This window comes from Akebia trifoliata, chromosome 11 (assembly GCF_017979445.1).
Source record: "Akebia trifoliata isolate Shusen 1 chromosome 11, ASM1797944v1, whole genome shotgun sequence".
In the NCBI taxonomy this organism is placed as follows: domain Eukaryota; kingdom Viridiplantae; phylum Streptophyta; class Magnoliopsida; order Ranunculales; family Lardizabalaceae; genus Akebia; species Akebia trifoliata.
In genome coordinates, this window is record NC_141385.1 from 404083 (window position 1) to 422747 (window position 18665).

Here is an 18665-nt window from a genome sequence, read left to right on the forward strand (position 1 = left end):
GCCTTAATTAAAAGAAATATTCAAACTAAAAATCCCAAAGAAGTGAAAATAAGATTAAAAAAATATAAATTGTGATAATGAAAATAAATAAAAACTACTCTCAACAATAAAAGACTTGACTCTAAATAGAGTGGAATGGAAGAATAAGCTTCGAATCGTGATAATCTGACTACCCCACCCCATGTGGCAAATTCAATCAACACCTTAACTTGACAAGTTCGAGAATTGTAGATCTGCACTCCTCTGGATGTAAGGTTGCACTTTCCCATTTAAAAAAAATATATCTCGAGGAGTGTAGATCTATAGTTTACGAACTTGTCACGTCAGCTAGTCGATTAAGTATGCCATTTGGGGTAATCAGATTATCACAACTCATAAATTTCATCTAGTTGACTCCAAATCTTTGGAAGAGAATTTTGAGGTTCTTGTTATAGTTGTTTTAGATCCAATTTGACTCACATCACGTCCAGGGGATATAATAAAATTAGAGACTTGCTATTGTCACACCAATTTTTACTAATACCACATCAATCATGTGCAAATTTTTTTGATGATTTATATAAGAATTAGTGTGGCATAAATAAAAGTTAGTGTGACAATAATAGCTCTCTAAAATTAGTGTGACAACTAATATTTAATAGTCGTGTTGGAGTAACTTCAAGATTGTACCTCATATCACATATCGTGACATGATACAATACAAAACTTCAATGGTTCCTGTACAGTTTCACGTCACGATGTTTGTTTGATATGAGGTGCAATCTTGAGGTCACTTCGGCATTATTCAATATTCAATAAGAAGGGTCAAGAAAGTGAGTGGGGTCTTAAAAAAGGGATTTTTTTTCTAAGGAGATAAGGAAGGTGGGCCAAAAGATCCTATATCTTTAAAGTGAATAAAAGAAAAAAAAAACAAAAGCAAAGAAGATTTCCCTTTTTCTTAATTCCCTATACATGATTCCAAACAATATTTAATTGGGAGATAGCTACTTGATACAAAAATAAAGCTGGAGATGGTGGCCCTCTTTTTAAGTCTCAAACCGCTTAAATTATAAAATTGGTTGTTTTTCACCGTCTTATAAGTGAGAACATCTATCTTTCCATATTTACCAAATTGCCCTTCTAACTCTCCCTTTCGATTATATTCTTTTTTATAGAAATATAAAGAAGTGTTTTAGTGTGTGTTACAGTGTAGCACCTGGTTTTGCAGGGAATTAATTATGGTAACAACATGATTCATGCCACATAGCTAGTGGTTGGGACTTGGGGTGTTGATGGGTACCAATTTTCCCGGAATCGAATCTGAACCCAAACCAAAATAAAAAAACCCTAATTCTAATTCCCTTTTTATTGGAACCGATTAGAGTCAGGTCTAATCTCGAATCGAATAGATTCTATCAGAGTAATCAAAATCAATTTAATTTGTCATTTATTTTTTACATCATAAATGATTTAAGGTTTTCTCATATTTTAAACTTAACATATATATTATATAAAAATCTTTAATTTTTCATATAAACTAAAGATTGGAACTTGAAATTGGATCATCTCTTCTTAAGGTTTAGTACTTACAAAGAATATGATTTTTAATTTTGAAGTTAAAAAAGTCAGTAAACCCTATTTTTAGTGGAACAAATTATAATTAAGTTGATATTTTGTAGATAATATGTTATTTTTTAGAAAGAATTTTTTTTATAATAAATTTAAAAAAAATTCATATTTGATTCTTAAGAATTAGAATTGACGGGTACCCAGGATTTTTGGAAATTCCGATTCCACTTATTTTAAAATCAGATCCTAAACCACCAAGAATCGAAACCAAATAAATATAGTGGTTGTGATTCTAATTTTCTTAAGAACCGATCCATTAACATCCTTAATTAGGACTTAGGACTGTTAATGGATCAGATGAGATCCAAAATCCAATAATTGTGGGTCCATAAAGGATATGGGTTTTGATAAGAATTTGATTTAGTCAGATCAATTTTGTATCAATTGTCTCCCATTAATAGGGACCGATCCAATAATGTAGTTGATATTTAAATGACGAATATTTATACTTTATAATGTATTTATATCACTATGGTATAATATAATATTATATTTTTCTATATACTTTTATTCTATCGAACTGGATAACGTTAGAACCAACGCAACTTTTAAGGATTGGATGTGGAACAATTAATTTATGTAATGAGTCAACTATATGAATCATGTTCCTTCATATCCTCCCATCTTATGTTGGATTATTTATTTATTTTAAATAATAAAATTATTTATGTATTATTTATTTTGATTAAATATTTTTAAAAAAAAAAAACCACTTATGGAAAGAGAGTTGTACTTTATCCTTTAGTGAAGGAGAGTGTATAGTTGTAACTCATTGTCGTTTGAAGTTATATTTCGATCAAATCACGTCATACTCAAGAAATTATATGACCATCGATCTAACCCTCTATAAATAATTAAATGCAATTTATTTAACTATCAAGATCGAAATAGTTGAGATTAAAATCCCTCTGATGGGCATGATTATAATTGTTGATTTTTTTTTATATATAATAAATAAATAAATAACGATTTTTTGACGCCTCCTCTGACCTACGCCCCCATCATAGAATCGTAGATCATTTGCTTCGGGTACATAAAATCATAAATCTTGTTCTTGTGCATCTCGAGAAAATGATCTATGGTTTTGTGATGGAGGCGTTGTCCGGGAGGCATCACATTATCACGACTCTAAACAATTTTTTTATTATTGAATATTAAGAAAAATCTTTAATCTTTTTCTTGTGTATCTCGAGGAAATGATCTACGATTTTGTGATGGGGGTGTTGTCAGAGGGGAGGGCATCAGATTATCACGATTCTAAATAATTTTTGTTATTGAATATTTAAAAAAACGATGATCACGGTGATCAAATAGGTACAACCAACCTTCTAAATAAATTAAATTAAATAGAAGTAATACGATTGATCCACACCAATCTATCTATGAAGTCTTAAAAAAAAAAAAATCTTTCAACTCCTTGATCTTTGATGATCATCACCTACGAACAAAACTTAAAGATATCGTATGATTTTCATGATCATCACTTAAGAAGTGGTTTAAGTACAATACTCTTGAATCATTGGATATATATTAACCAATCAAAAAATATTTGGGTATTTTGGTCAAATCCCAAGGTTAAAAATTGCTTTTGATATTTATTTAGTTAAAAAATGTGATTTTTTAACTTTTAAGAGCAGTGATGCTGACGCGTAGAATAATAGATAGTTGTACGTAAGCGGTGGATGAAGTGGAAGGCACTAATTCCCACGTCATAAAAGCTGAAACTTGAGGTTTTTCCTGGAATCAGTGTCCCCATCTTTTTTTTCTTTTTCCACCTTCATTTTTTATTTGTATTACAAAATGCCCCTCGATTATCTAAAAAATCGATACACAAATGCCACTTGCTTTCTTGAGCCATTCGTTATGTTATGTTATTCGTTTAATTAATTTTGATTTTTTTTTTTTTTAATTTATCCTCCAACTTTTAATAAAAATTAGAGATACCCCAGGATTTTCAAAGGCTAAGATACACCCCTTGACTTCTACCAACAAAAATGACCCCATTTCCTATATCCTTTTGGGATGGAATTAGCTTTCAAGTGCATATCTCGATTCTACGAAAGTTTTTTAACATGTAAACAACACAAATTAAGATATCACCGGATTTTAATTGCGTGATTAGAAAGGAACAATCCCTGTCACTAGTTTTAGCATTAATAAAAATCTCTCGAGGATTGCTCGTCTTTAATCTTTTATAGAAATTACTTTACTTTTTTCATAAAATCCTTTTTTCCCTTCCACTCTAGGATAAAAATGTTTATCCTTCTTTTCAACCTCAAGATTTCATCTTCTCCATCATTAAAACATCAAGTTTTGAAGACGTCAAAGTTGATTTTTTTTTAATTTATTATTTATTAGAGTTACTCACATATATATATATACATATATTATTTTTTTAACAAATGACTATATTTCTAATTCTATCCTTTTCAGTCTTTTAGTCATCTGTCTCAAATCTCAACAATCTTATCACTTCGGCATAGATTTTAGAAAGAAGAAATTGAAATATAACCACAAAGTTGAAAAGTCAAGTAAAAGAGTTGGATATGTTAAAAAAAAAAATCAAGAAAACCTTAGAGTCAAAGGCAATGGGACTTCATGAGAAAAATTCCATGGAATTTTGGAAAGGAGTAATGCTAGAGTGACCTTATTGGGGGACACCTTGACGTGGTGGGGCGCACATGTCCATAAATGCGTTTTTCTCAAAGAAAACGCATTTATGGTCATGCATGTGCCATCACGTCAAGATCTCCCCCGTGTATCCTCACTGAGGTCACTTCAACATTAATCTCTGGAAATATGTATCTTTCAATGATTTTATATTAATCTTTACTCTTTACTAGTCAAAGTGGGAAGTTGTGTCATCAATTTGAAAACTTAGAGTATCTCTAATTTTTACCAAAATATGAAAGGTTACCTCAAAATTATCTTAATTATATTTTTTCATATTAAATAGTATTATTTCTAAGAAATGTCTTTAGAAGTACCCTTACTTTCCCACTTGTTAATTCATCTTTACATCAGTTGTGCTTATCATCCTTGTCAAGTCGACTTCAAGTTGATCAAGTCAGTGAACTTATATCGTTGGTGGATATTCTAAAAATTCACTAATCGATATTCAAAAAATATTTTTTATATAATAAAAAATTAAAAAATATATATATATTCATATTTAAAAAATATAAATTAATGATTTTATTGTTAGACTAATGATAATCTGACGCTCTTTTTTCAGATGCCCCCCATATGCTTCCTAACGCGGCATTTGTAGGATCATAAATCTTTTTCTTGTATATCCCGAAGTAGAGGATCTACAATTATGTGATGGGGGCATCTGGAAAAAGAGCGTCAGATTATCACGAATCTTATTATCAACAATATAAATTATTAGAAATTATGATCATGTAAGGATGTTAAAATAGATAAATTAAAAGATTAATAAAGATAAAATTAGAAATGAGGGCATTCCTTAAAAGACGGTTAGATGTAAGTTTATAATACAAAAAACACATTTTAGTCTCTTTTTCTATAATGCGTGTACTTGTTATCTTTCAACGAGAAAGTAAAGGATTTAGTACATGTACAATAACACTTTTATAAATATCCCACATCTCAAAAATATTTTTATGGAGGAAAACATTGCCTCAATCCATGGTTGATACTCTTCATCGAACAAATAGTTGAGATGTTTGGATTTCTCAAGAAAAATGTACCCCTAGAAATCATGTACTAATCCATAGAAGGACAACCATAGATCTCAAAGAAATTTGTAATTATCTTTTATATCAACCATCCATTTAAATGGAGAACATCCATCATGAGTTGAGACTAGAAAAGTTCTTTCATAACTACATAATTATTTATTACTTAATATCTTAAGACTAAAATGCTTTTACTGTTTTTGATAAAAGATAAATGGGTCAGAATCCATTGACTCTTAAGAATGACTCATGAAAAAAACACATGATCCCAACCCTTAAATACAAAATCCAATGGTTGAAATTTATCATTGGGATAAGTATCTCCGAGATTTGTGTTATTAAGATACTCATAAATTTCAACCATTGGATTTTGTCTTTAAAAGATTAGGGTCATGTGTGTTTTTTTTCATGAGTAATTATTAGGAGTCAATGAATCCCAACCCAAGACAGATACCTAATATTTAAAAAAGAGTCATGATAATCTGACGCTCTTTTTTCAGATGCCCTCTACATGCCCCCATCATAGAGCCATAGATCCTTTGTTTCATGATACATAGAAAATATTTATGGTTCTATAACTACTAGGTCAAGAAGTGTATGGGGGTGGCATATGAAAAAGGAGCAGTTATCGTTAGTCTTAAAAAAAATCAACATATCTCACTATTTTTTTTTAATACTAAGATGACGGAAAAAAAAGTAAGTGCATTTAAAAAAATAGAAAAATTAAATGATGTAACATCTAAATGAAACATTAAACATTAATATACATATAGTTTGAGATCCGATAACTCAAGAAGTAACATAAGATCATGATCGTATAAATACAAAATCAATAATTAAAAATTATCCTCAGATAATTCTCGTCATGATATATATTATTAGGATACACATAAGTCAATGGAGCCATCTTTATCTGAACATGTAGGGAGGATCCTGTAAATCCCAAAGAATTGTAGGGGTTAAAGGTGAAAATTTCTCTTGTAAATTTCTATTTTTTAGGATGTCTTTGACCACATGTTCTTCATCACTGATATCTTTTTGGCACTAATCGAAACTTAAATGCCATTGGAATCTTCCTACCAACTTCTATGTGGGTAGTTCCGTAATTTTTTTACAAAAGTGAGGGCATTTCTTAATCAGACCATTATTATGAGTTATAAAATCTAGATGATTCTCATTCGGTTGGAGGCTGCATTTATACTCAATCTAATACCTTGTTTACAGCTAAAAACTGAAATCTGGAGGACTCCTCAAAGGTATGTCAAACCACCCAATTGATTTGATACCAAAATCAGTCGATTCTTCATTCAATTCTTTTGATCTTGTGGGTTTTTAATGTTGGGTTTGTCCTATAAGTAGGATTCTCTTTGTTGTTCTGTTTCTTCTGATGAAGTTAGTTTATTTTTGATGGTTTTGAGAGATACTTTGGGTGTGATTTCAGATTTGGTTGAAATTTGATGGTTTAGTTTCAGTTTTTAAAGAAATTCATGATTTTTGGAAATGGGTTGGTGAAGGATTTAGAGAAAAGTGGTGATTTAGTTCATGAATTGAAGTTTTGAGGTTCAAGGGTTTTGAGATGTTTTATTTGTTTTATTTTAGACAATTTAGTGTTTGGTGAAATGGGCTGGTGGGTTTTTTGTGGAGGGTGTTATTGATTAGAAGTTGGAAGTTTGTTTTTCAGGAAATGCCCTTGTTTTTTCTTGTGAAATGGTGATCATTTTATGATTAATTTATTGATACTTAAATTTTAGGGTTTAATTGGTGACTTTCTAAGAGTTTTGGTGTTCGATAAACTGGTTTGGGGAAAGGTATTGCTTGTTTGCATCTGGGGTGGACTTTTCTTCATAAATCTGCTTTTCCTCATTGTATGATGTAGTATTTGGGGATGGGGTATGGAACCCTTGTTCCTGGATGAATTGTATCTCAATTTACCTTGAAAAATGCACTCTTTTTGTTTACCCGAGTGACGTGCTTGTCCCCTTAGGATTGACAGAATTCAAGACCTACTGAGTATTTCTTTGAATTTTCCAAAATTTGTAAGTTACACATTCTTAAAAAATGTTTGTTTTTAAGGAAAAAATGTCTTATTTCCTGTTAAAATGTACTGGAATTAGTTGTTACTTTGAGTAGATTTGAAATTGAGTCATGGATACTACTTTTTTGGCATGGCAATTGGTTGGATTTTGATGTATGATATGGGTTTTTGTCTTTGGTATCATCTTATTTTTGTGTGGGTGATCTTTTGTTTTGAACACTTACTTACTCTCAGAGAGGAAGCCATCCTGACTTTTTTATTGAATGTGGCATGCATGCAAGGGGTTTGAGCTTTCCAAGGATATCTTTAGGTCATAGACTTATCTTATTCGGATAATTCCACTATCCGTCCTTTAGATCTTTTGAGGGCTCAGCTCATCTTTGAATGTCATGAATCACTCAAATTATTTTTTTGGTGACCAAAAAGGAGGTCAAGAAGACCTACCTAATTGCATATGAAGTGATCCATAAATTAGATGGCTAGGATCATTTGATCAGGTAAACTTTTGACCTAGAAGATCTTCTTGGTGGGACCTACGGGATTGTGCATTTCAACATCTTGACGTATGCCACTTAGTGACACAAAAGGCACTGTTTCTCTCTTTTGAAGCTTTAGTAAAACTTTTGACTGTAAAAGATGATGAAAACTACATACCGGCAAAATAAAAACCATTTGCTACCTGATTTTATGTCCTATCATAATTCATAGTTGCAGGAACCTCCTGTCCAACACTATTATAACCCTGTTTCAAAATCTTACCATTTCTCCTACTTTAAGATCACATTTTGCGTCGATCACCAGCTAGTATATCCCAAGTTCCTCCCAAGATCACCGTAAAACTCACACAATTATTTATTGTTTGTAGTTTATTCCATTTCAAATCTCTCTATGAATGCTTAGATGCTTCTTGAATTTTTTTCCATTGCTTCAATACCTGAACACTATTGTTTCAATCGGGTAATATTTTTATATCATTATCCATGATAGTCTCTCTTTGACCTAGTCCCATTAAGGTATTTTAATTTTTTTTTTTTCACATTCAAAGACATATTTCTCATAGAATTCTTCTGAAATCCATTGGATACACAGAGTGTGCTTACTACATGGTTAAAACTTTCAAGAGGACTTGGAATGAGTGTTTAGATAATCTAATGGCTACGTCCAACTTAGCTTCTCTCTGAATTCTTCTTGATAACTATGAGAAAGTCAACCAGAAAGTTCAGGAATCAAGTGGAAAGCAATTAAATTCCAACCTCCACTCATCTTTTATCATATTAGAGCTATGGAAAATCCAACTATAATACCCACTACCAAGACAAATCGCATGTACTCTGAATATTCTTCCATCTGTCTACTTGGTGATATCGAACTCATGACTCACTTTGTTACTCCTTCATTAGGCTACCTCAATCTAGATATGTCCAGAAACCATAATGTGAGGGTGTGTCAGTCCACCCTTTCCTCATTGTATTTTCAATCTTAACCATTCTGCCATAGTAGTATTTTTTTTAATTATATTTTAATTAGGTAGTTATAGTTGGTATCATTTGAGTACTTCCTCCCTATTCTTGCATCCTAAGCTTTCTCTTGTATCTAAAAGTTTTTTAAGCTGCTGCTTCTGGTCATGATAGCAACCATCTCATGGTTTCCTTTTCTTTCTGGATTGGTCACCTCGACCTTCCCTTTCAGTTCTTTGTATTTCCCTTTATCTAAAAAAAAAAATGTAAAATAAACATCAAGAAGAAAAAAAATAGTATATCTCCTTATGCCCCCCCCCCCCTCCCCCCCCCTTCCTCCCTCCCTCCCTCCCTCCCTCTAAAATCCAAGAGAAACCTTTGGTTCTCTCTCTCTATTAAGATTACACTTCTTAACAATCACATAAGCATCGATCATCCCTAAGTCCATAATAAACTATAGAAGAGGCAGGAGACCCAAGTGAAAGATATGAACTCCGGCGTATGCACAAATTTCTTCAGAAGTTGCATAGTTTTCAAGCTGAAGTTGCCAGGATTGTATATGTAGTAGAGGATTATTTTAGAATTTATTTAGACCAAGATGATCTGGACACTTGATTTTCTTTTTGAAAATGGACAGTTGATTGATACTAAGCCATCTTCAAGGAAATTTGATTGACAACAAGCCATCTTCATTTTCCTTGGACTCGTTCTCTCTTTTTCACTTGATGTACAGTTTCATGGTGGTCGTTTTGTATTTTGTTCCTTTTATTTTTTAAACAATGTCATGGAATCCCTATTTCTGTCAAAGTAAAAGCATTCAATCACTGTTGTGGGTTTTCATTCTACACGACCTTTCAAATTCTCTTTTCATTTCCTTCATCTCACTGTGTTCATGTTTGCTTTTTTATGATCTTTTTCACCATATGAGTTGTACTGATCTTCTTTGCAGATTGTATCTCCTCTTTGATACCTATCTTTTCTCTCAAGCAGAAGAAGTCTGATTAGGAAAGTTGGCGATGGAATTACTGAATTCAGAGTAACCGAGACCAGTGGCTGTAGAAACAATTCATCTGGCTATTATCAAGGACCTACCATGGCTCACTATCCTTCAGCGATGAATATAAAAAACCATCCTTAAACTGTTAGCTTTCAACAGATGAGTTCTCAGTTAAGATCTGGAAGCAATTCTGCTAGAAAGGACTATCAATGCTACTCTGGCTTTCCAGTGGATGGCATGAGTCGGTTGGTTGGTTATTCTTCGATGCAAACTTTTCAACAACAAGGAAGTTCAGGTGTGTCCCACAGTTTGTACTATGAACCTAGTCAAGAGGTCGAGTCTTATTGCTGTCCGCAAAATTTCCAAACGTTAGACAACCACCAATCCTCTGATGACAGTAGCCAAGGAACCCATTTTCCCATTCAGACATCTTGTGAACAGTACTGCACCTTGGAGTCATCCTCAGCAGCCGGCGGTTACCCGGTTTACAATTCTCCATCTACCCTTAGTTTTTCATCTAATGGGAGCTCTGTATCACAACAAGAACCTCAATCGTACCCACAGGACTCACATCATTCTTCTTACAACCACAATGAGTCCCCAATAAGTGTGTCATGTGTAACAGATAATGTTGATGATCTGACACACAAACTCAGAGAATTGGAAAATGCAATGCTGGGGCCCGATTTAGACGATGTGGACGGGTTTGATAGTACCTTCCAGGGTGGGCCCGATCAAGTGTCATCAGATCATGCCAAGTGGAAACAAATGATGGAGATGATCAACAGAGGGGACTTGAAGCAATTGCTCATTGCTTGTGCGGAAGCTGTATCAAATGATGATTTATTGCTAGCTCACAGGTTGATACCTGAGTTAAGGAAGATGGTGTCGGTCTGCGGAAACCCAATCCAGCGTTTGAGTGCCTACATGGTGGAAGGACTTGTTGCAAGGTTGGCCTCCTCTGGTAGTTGCATCTACAAAGCTCTGAGGTGCAACAAACCTGCGAGTGCTGAACTCCTGTCGTATATGCACATCCTTTATGAGGTATGTCCGTACTTCAAGTTTGGATACTTTTCAGCTAATGGTGCCATTGCAGAAGCTGTGAAGAGCGAAAACAGAATCCACATCATCGACTTCCAGATTGCACAGGGTAGCCAATGGATGGCCTTGATCCAGGTTCTTGCGGCTCGCCCTGGCGGTCCCCCATACATCCGGATCACGGGTGTCGACGATTCCGATTCTGCTTATGCTCGTGGTGGAGGACTTCAAATCGTGGGTCAGAGGTTGTCGAGGTTTGCTGAGTCATATGAGGTGCCCTTCGAGTTCCACGCTGCAGCCATGTCTGGCTGCGAGGTTGAGCTTAGCAATCTTGGGGTTCGACCTAGGGAGGCTATTGCTGTGAATTTTCCATTCATGTTGCACCACATGCCTGACGAAAGCGTGAACACTACGAACCATAGGGATCGGCTGTTGAGACTGATTAAGAGCTTGTCGCCTAAGGTGGTGACCCTCGTAGAGCAAGAATCTAACACTAACACTGCTCCATTCTTCCAACGGTTCCTCGAGACACTTAGCTATTATACTGCTATGTTCGAGTCGATTGATCTGGCACTCCCGAGGGATCACAAGGAGCGGATCAATGTTGAGCAGCACTGCCTGGCCCGAGACGTGGTCAATATCATAGCGTGCGAGGGGGCCGAGAGAATTGAACGACATGAGCTTCATGGGAAGTGGAGGTCTAGGTTGACAATGGCTGGGTTTACTCCTTATCCATTGAGCTCAGTGGTCAATGGCACCATCAAGACTCTGTTGGAGAACTACTGCAACAAATATAGCCTTGAAGAAAGAGATGGAGCGCTCTATCTGGGCTGGATGAACAGGGATTTGGTTGCATGTAGTGCATGGAGATGAAGATCAGAAGTTGATTAATGCTTGTTTTTCGGGGTCGAGGGACATTGGACAAGTAAAAAAAAAAATTGTAATCTAGTTATAGCTTTCGTTACTAATTATAACCATGGGCAGCAATTGGTTGCTGAGATTGTGTATATTTGTGTAGCTCTTTTCCTAAAGGGGCCATTTCTTAAAAGCTTCAAACTTCGAAAATTTGGTGTAAAACCTCGAAATCTTGAAATGAAGCAGAATGGTTCTCTGGTTTATACTTCCTAGTCATATTTTATTTCTTGGATGAACAATATTCATTAACAGGGGTACAACAACAGACTGGGAAACATGTTTAGATAGAATGTTTTAAAACTTAGTGGATAAAATAGCAGAGAAAGGCAAATAAGGAGGTGCGAATGAGGTTTTTTTTTCCTGTGTGTAGCGAGTTTGAGGCAGTGAGATAATAACCTACTAAGAATTGAACAATGAATTAGCGAAGGAGCTCCTCTTTTCTATGCTGGTCAAAAATTTCACACATTTTGAAGCAGGATTCTATGTAGAGGAACTACTAATGTGATGTTCTTCTTTTATCATTTTTCTTGATAGCAATTATGTGAATAAGCAATTATGGTTCTCATTCATGTTTTTAAATAATTAATTTCATGTCAACATCAGATGGCTAAGAAGATAAGTGTTCAATATGATATGTGGGTTATGATGCATCATTAGGTTTTTAATTTAGGAGAATCTTGAAGTGCTTTGGTTTTAAAAGCATGTAACATATAAAATTCTTTCAAGGGGAATATTTGCTTAACCATTACGATCAATGTGTGGGTCCATTGCACTATCTTAGAAGGAAATTACAATGAAAAATGGCTATATTTAGTGGGGTTGATTTTGCTTATATTCTAATTATTTCAAGATTCTATTATGCTTGGAGGAACCTGGTTGTAATAATGCCTACATTCAGTTTAAGTGGAGTCCATTTTCTGATGATGAACTTTGTCATTTTTTATCATTAAGAACAGCAGGAGTCAAAGAACTAAAGAGAAAATAGAACCTGATAGGTTTAAGTATTAGGGCTTGTTTGAATTGGCCTAAAAAATAATGTTTAAAAAAAAAAAAAAAAAACTACCAATTAGAAAGAAAAAAAATCTGCTTTAGCACCTATTTTTTGGTACATTATGACAATCCATCTCAACCCTCTATGTCCAATAGGGTGACTTATCCATATCTTGAAACTGGAATCTGAATGGTTTGGAACTTCTTTCCAATTTTGTTTTTCAACTGATGTGTTATAGTGAATGCAGCATGAAATACTACCTAGATCTCTAAATAAGAATGACAGCTTAAAGCCTCAAACGACTTAATATGCCCCTCGTATCAATTTTAAGCAGAGACCCTTGAGTAATACAACTTCAAAGGCATGCATCCAGCTACAAAGCATCCAACGGGGTGTGCGTGTGCTCGCGTGTGACAGTTAAACATCCTTAAGTTTTGGTGGTGTCTCTGCAATTTGGGGAGCAACAATCATGAAGAATAGCTAGGAAAGGACAAATATAACATTCGTTGTATCAACTTTATCCAAAGTAAAATGGGGAGGTACAGAATTGTATTTGTTTATCCTTGATCGTATTGATTTCAGAAATATTTTGTACAAAAATCTTCTACTTACAGATGTAAATGCACAATAATATACAGCTTTTAGACAAGAAAGCGCAAAACAGTGCTCATAAATAGGAAACCACGATACATACACTTCAACAAGAAAATTTTGCCTATCTTGATGAACGTATTTTATTTTATTTTTTCCAGTACCCATTGGAATACCTTATAGACCTGTATTAATCATCCCATATCCCGCCGATTAGGTTTAGGGGAATGATTTAAAGATAAGAGTCTAGTCTTGAAGCTAAAGATTTCATCCCCCATTTTCCTTGGATCCACGCAGATCTGCACTGTTATTTAAACCGCCACAATATGTTGAAACTGGGGTTGCTTGAATCGCCTTACTGCAGCCAGGGCTGGCAATGTGGGATTGGCCTCGGGCTGGTTCCACATTTGGTGCTTGCTGCTTCTCATTGGATCTATTTTCAGGACTTGAACTGATACCAACCCCAAGACTAAGGCTAATTGGGTTGTTTTCTTCTGATCTAGTTCTTGACAAAACATTTGTAACTGTGACATAAATTGTAGGTCCTGCTGTGTCATGGCTACTAGTATTTACAGCAGGCACATCATGATTATGTTTTCCCTCATATGTGGTTATAACTTTTTTCAGATCATGTGACGCCCTTTCCACATGTTTCCTAACTGGGCATCCGACATTTGTGCATTTGTAGTAACTCCTACACAATTAAGAGATCATGTTAAGAATCATCATAAACCTAGAAAAACAGAATAAAAGGAGCAATCTTACCCAAAATACCGTGGATGTATCACTTAGGGTAAACTTACAATGCTGTCCAAGGGGAAGGAGTGCAGCCTCTCTTTCTTTCTTTTTTCCTTTTTTTTTTTTTTTTTTTCCTTTTCTGAGTGCAATCATACACTAAGTGCAAAGAGGATTTTTGAGTGAAGTTTGTGGAGCACAAATGGTGGCATATTTGATTTCACAATCTTCTTTTTTAAAATATTCTATTAATTGAGAACATCATAGTCTTTATCCACAGACATTCCACCACAAAAGGTCAGACGACTTGTGCATATTCGAGTAATCTGTGTGGTTTCTTGTAATAAAAATAATTCCCATTTATTTTTGTAAAAAACAAAATTATAGAAAAACAAAGAGTCGACCCCAAAATTTTGGGAAGGATAGAAACAAATCTCGTCACAGACCAACTCAAGCATTTGACATAGACAAATCTAACACAGTGTGCGTAGTTCTTAAAGTTTTTGACCACTGATTGATTAAGGTTCGGATCCCATGGAAGCCTTAACGGATAATAATAATCTATTTCATTTTATTTAAATGACTCGGTGTGCAATCAGTCACAATCAGAGCACTAATGATCGCCCATAGTCTGTATAGTGGAAGAAAAAGTCAAATGTGCACCTTGAAATTTCATAAAATCGATTGGGTGGGTATAGAAACTAAAGGTGGGAACAAACCCAAAATAAGTAAGATAATTTTCTCTATAACTGTATGTCTTGTAGACTATGTAATCACATACCTAGGATTAGGGTTCCTTTTCACCACTTTCTGCCCGTATTTGCGCCAGCGGTACCCATCATCCAATATATCAACCTCACTAGGAGTTTGAACAACGACACGTGCCTTATCCATTGGAGTGTCATCTACCCCACCAAAGTCTTTTCTCCTGTTTACAATTTTTTCAACAGTTCCATGGAGGTTAGCACATGAAAGAGGAAAATTCAAAAAGTATCTGTATTAACTTAAGGCACCTGTGCTTAGACTCTGGATCATCATTGTCCACAGCTTCATTGCCTATGTCACCATCATTTGCTGTGACAGGAGAAAGCTTAGGGGTACCATTTGGCTCAATATCATGAGATGCCTCTCTGCCTGCAAATACGAGTATGTGAAAAAATAAATAATAATAAATGAGTAATTTATTTATAACAAGTACCAACAACAAATTATTAATGAAGTTTCTTCGCTTACATTTTGTGCCTTTTAAAGAAGAAAACCTATCTGATCGTCCTTCTTGAATAGAGAAAATTGTATCAATTGGCATTCGACGACTAGGCTGAGGCTTAGGGTGATCATGCTTTCCCTTGTGGACAATCTCTGTGATCTGCCCATCATGAGAGCATTCTAATTGCTTTCTGACTTGACAATTGGGATGTGTGCACTTGTAATAGCTCCGTGGAAATTCACTTCCTTTAACATGTTTCTGCCCATATTTTCGCCACTTATATCCATCTTCCAATGGTCTCTCAGATGCTATCAAAGTAATAGTTCCTTTCTGATCAGATGGTGTTTCTTGGACCGCAATGTCTGACAATTTTCTCTTATGTAACTTGTCAGAAACAACTTCAGCTGGTACGCTGGCTACCGAAGTAACCATGAGAACTGAGGGGTTTGGAAGAGAGATATTTTCAGAACCAATAGTATCATGCATGATTTGAGGCTTGGTGAAGGTACCAATAGTTGGGGAAGGGTCCACCTACAACAATAGAAAAAAGTGTGTGTAAAAGATTTAGATTGAGAAGCGTTTTGCTCAACAATAGATGCCTAATACAAAGAAGGAAATAATATATTTCTCGGGAAATGACAAAGCCAAAGCAAGTCTCATGAGTGCAGTGTTAATAGCTAAGAAATATAACAAAGAAAATCAGTAAAGAATCCAGACATTCGCTAATCATTCAGTTGTTTTACCTCCCACCAGCACCAAACAGAGGATATTTGGCAAACTTTATAAATATCCCTCCATTTAACATAACATAAGAGGTGAAATTAAACCAACAATCCAGAAACAAAATTACTCATCATGATATACAAGTCATAAAAATCAGCGATATAGGATGTCTAAACTCCAAACCAATACTAAAACTAACCAAAAACACAATCCAAAAAATATTTCTAAGACGAACGTAAAACCGGGATGATTGTACTACCTGTCCACTCCCTCCTTTCTCCATCTTTCAAAGCACCTCTCCTCCTAAAAGCTACCGCCATCCTTCATATCTTACAGAAAATAAAATTTCTACTATATTAATCCATCTCTCCTTTTTTTTTTTTTTGACATAAATCATATACCTGAATTGGGCCGAGATAGACGAAAACACCAAACGCCCACAAAAAGGAAGATGCATTATGTGAAAAACCCAAGCCTCCATCGAAACAAGAAAAGTTGATGGAAATGTAAAAGATAGACATATTCCCATAATATGTCAATAAAATAATATCAGACCATACTATAGAAGCATAATATTCCCATTATAAGTCAATAAAACAATATCAGACCATACTATAGAAGCATAAAGGAGCCAAAACAGAATAACGTAAAGTGAGCATCAGAATCTAACTAACGGCCTCATCTGCCAGCACAACCAACTTTATTTCATTCTAAAAGAAACCTGAATTATGAACCCATTGCTTATTTCGACATGATTCCAATTAAGAGAAATGATTTAGAAAGAAACAAATACTCAAAAGCTACATAAATTAATAAAAGAAACAGCTTTGATTTTGTTCTATTAGTTACGTCCCAAAATCGGAAATTAAGAGTGATTGAGAGAGAAAGATGAACAAAAAAAGAAATTTTGAATTATGAACCCATTGCTTATTTCCACATGACTCCAATTAAGAGAAATGATACAGATTTTAGACAGAAACAAATACAGAAAAGTTCCACAAATTAATAAAAGAAACAGCTTTGATTCTATTCAATTAGTGACGCCCAATATCGGAAATTAAGAGCGATTGAGAGAGAAAGACGAACAAAAAACGAAATGAGGAGTTTTGAAACTTCATAAATCAATCCAAGTAAACAATTTTTATTCTCTGAGTCACACCTACAGTCCTACACTATAACAGATGCGTCCAGAAATCTTTAATTAAAAATAATACGAAATTAGGAAAGTTTTAAGAGACTTAAACTGAAACCCTAGGTAACCTTCGTATTTGAGAGAAGATCAGTAGACTCAAGCAATGTTTTGGCGCTCAAAACATGAGGAATCTTCAAATACAGAGACCAAGAGATCGTAAAATTGCAAAGGACATCAATATATACCTTTTAACGTCTGACACTTGAAGGGACCCTTGAATCCAATTTCACGAAAAAAAAAAACTTTCTTTTTCGTGATTCCTTTGTTTGAAATGTTATAAAAACAAGAATGCACAACGTTTTCGCCATTAGAGCTCTCGAATTGAAGCTCAGAAGGTATAGTTTCACCATTATTATCTCTTCTCCCAGAATATCGAAGTTCAGATTTTACACTCTCCTCCATTGTCGACCGTAGAATAGAATAGTTGAGTAACTGCCAGTCAAGAAAGAGAAGAAATCATATAAGAACTTCTACTACCACATCAAATTTCCATTTTGATACACCAGTTACCAAATTAAATATCTAATGCCACACCAAACTAGGTAAAATTCGATTTCAGATGACTTTTCACAAACTCGACTCATATTTTAAAACGATAACGATTTTCGGACTCAAATTTTTTTTCTCGGTCTATACTCGGCTGACATGGTAAGGGCACAAAATAATTCATCATTTCCTTGTGTATCTCGAAGAAAAGATCTATGATTCCGTGGCCTTACCATGTTCGTCAAATACATATTTGAGTCAGAAAAACATGACTCGTTTTAAAGTCACGGCATCAAATGCTACATAATCATGATCGTAATGGAAACCATTTAATTTCAAAAGGATTGATGTATTGTTAGTAAAAATTGATGTGTCAATAGAATCTCTTTATAATTATTTATTAACCTACTTTTGAAAATTATTAGTTACAAAATCATATTTGGTACAGAATTAAAATATTTTAATAATTATTTCAATAAAAAATACAAAAATTTGATTGATTTGTACTAATTTTACTGATTGACTAATGATAAAATGGCGTGTTGACACATACATAGTTGACGTGGCAAGGGCACAAAATTGTAAATCTTTTTCATTGTGTATCCTAAAGAAAAATATCTATGATTCTGTGCCCTTACCATGTCCATTGCATATGTTTTATTGCAACTCTTATTGGTTTGATTGAGATTTTCAAAAAATCGCCTATCATATATGTTGTTGAATTAGACTTTGTGCAAGATGATTCTTAAATCATATCTCATCATCTCAGTGTCCCTTGAGATTTGAATCCACTTTGTGTAAAACTTAAGTCTCCAATTAAAATCTTTAAATCTAATTGAGTTTCATCATCAACATCATCAAAGAAATCTCATCAACAAATTTTGGGGATGGTTGAATGATTCACATTTTAATATCCCACTTATTCTTAAATGATATATTGAAATGACTTCAATTAGGTTGTGTTTGGTAACTCTTTTGAAGTCCGGAGC

General features: G+C 34.3%; 1 protein-coding gene and 1 pseudogene across 5 annotated transcripts; one reads left to right on the forward strand and one right to left on the reverse strand.

Moving 5' to 3' along the window:
• The first annotated feature begins 6410 nt into the window (after window positions 1-6410).
• Window positions 6411-11954, forward strand: LOC147390100 (scarecrow-like transcription factor PAT1 pseudogene; annotated as a pseudogene). 2 transcript variants are annotated; one of them, XR_015182769.1, is made up of 2 exons: window positions 6411-6565; window positions 9751-11954. The product of XR_015182769.1 is annotated as a scarecrow-like transcription factor PAT1 pseudogene, transcript variant X1 (transcript). The 2 variants fall into 2 exon arrangements; XR_015182770.1 differs by having other exon boundaries at window positions 6426-6565; window positions 9792-11954.
• Window positions 11955-13161: 1207 nt separating this feature from the next.
• LOC147390101 (putative WRKY transcription factor 20) lies at window positions 13162-17606 on the reverse strand. 3 transcript variants are annotated; one of them, XM_086460112.1, is made up of 6 exons: window positions 16400-17606; window positions 16258-16327; window positions 15302-15806; window positions 15082-15202; window positions 14850-14996; window positions 13166-14027 (listed from the first exon to the last, which is right to left on the reverse strand). In XM_086460112.1, the coding sequence occupies exons 2-6, from the start codon at window positions 16279-16281 to the stop codon at window positions 13601-13603; spliced, it is 1224 nt and encodes a 407-aa protein (XP_086316238.1). In that variant the 5' UTR covers window positions 16282-16327; window positions 16400-17606; the 3' UTR covers window positions 13166-13600. The 3 variants fall into 3 exon arrangements, with proteins under 3 accessions (XP_086316239.1, XP_086316238.1, XP_086316237.1); XM_086460113.1 differs by having other exon boundaries at window positions 13162-14024; window positions 16258-17606; XM_086460111.1 differs by having other exon boundaries at window positions 16258-17606.
• Window positions 17607-18665: the final 1059 nt, after the last annotated feature.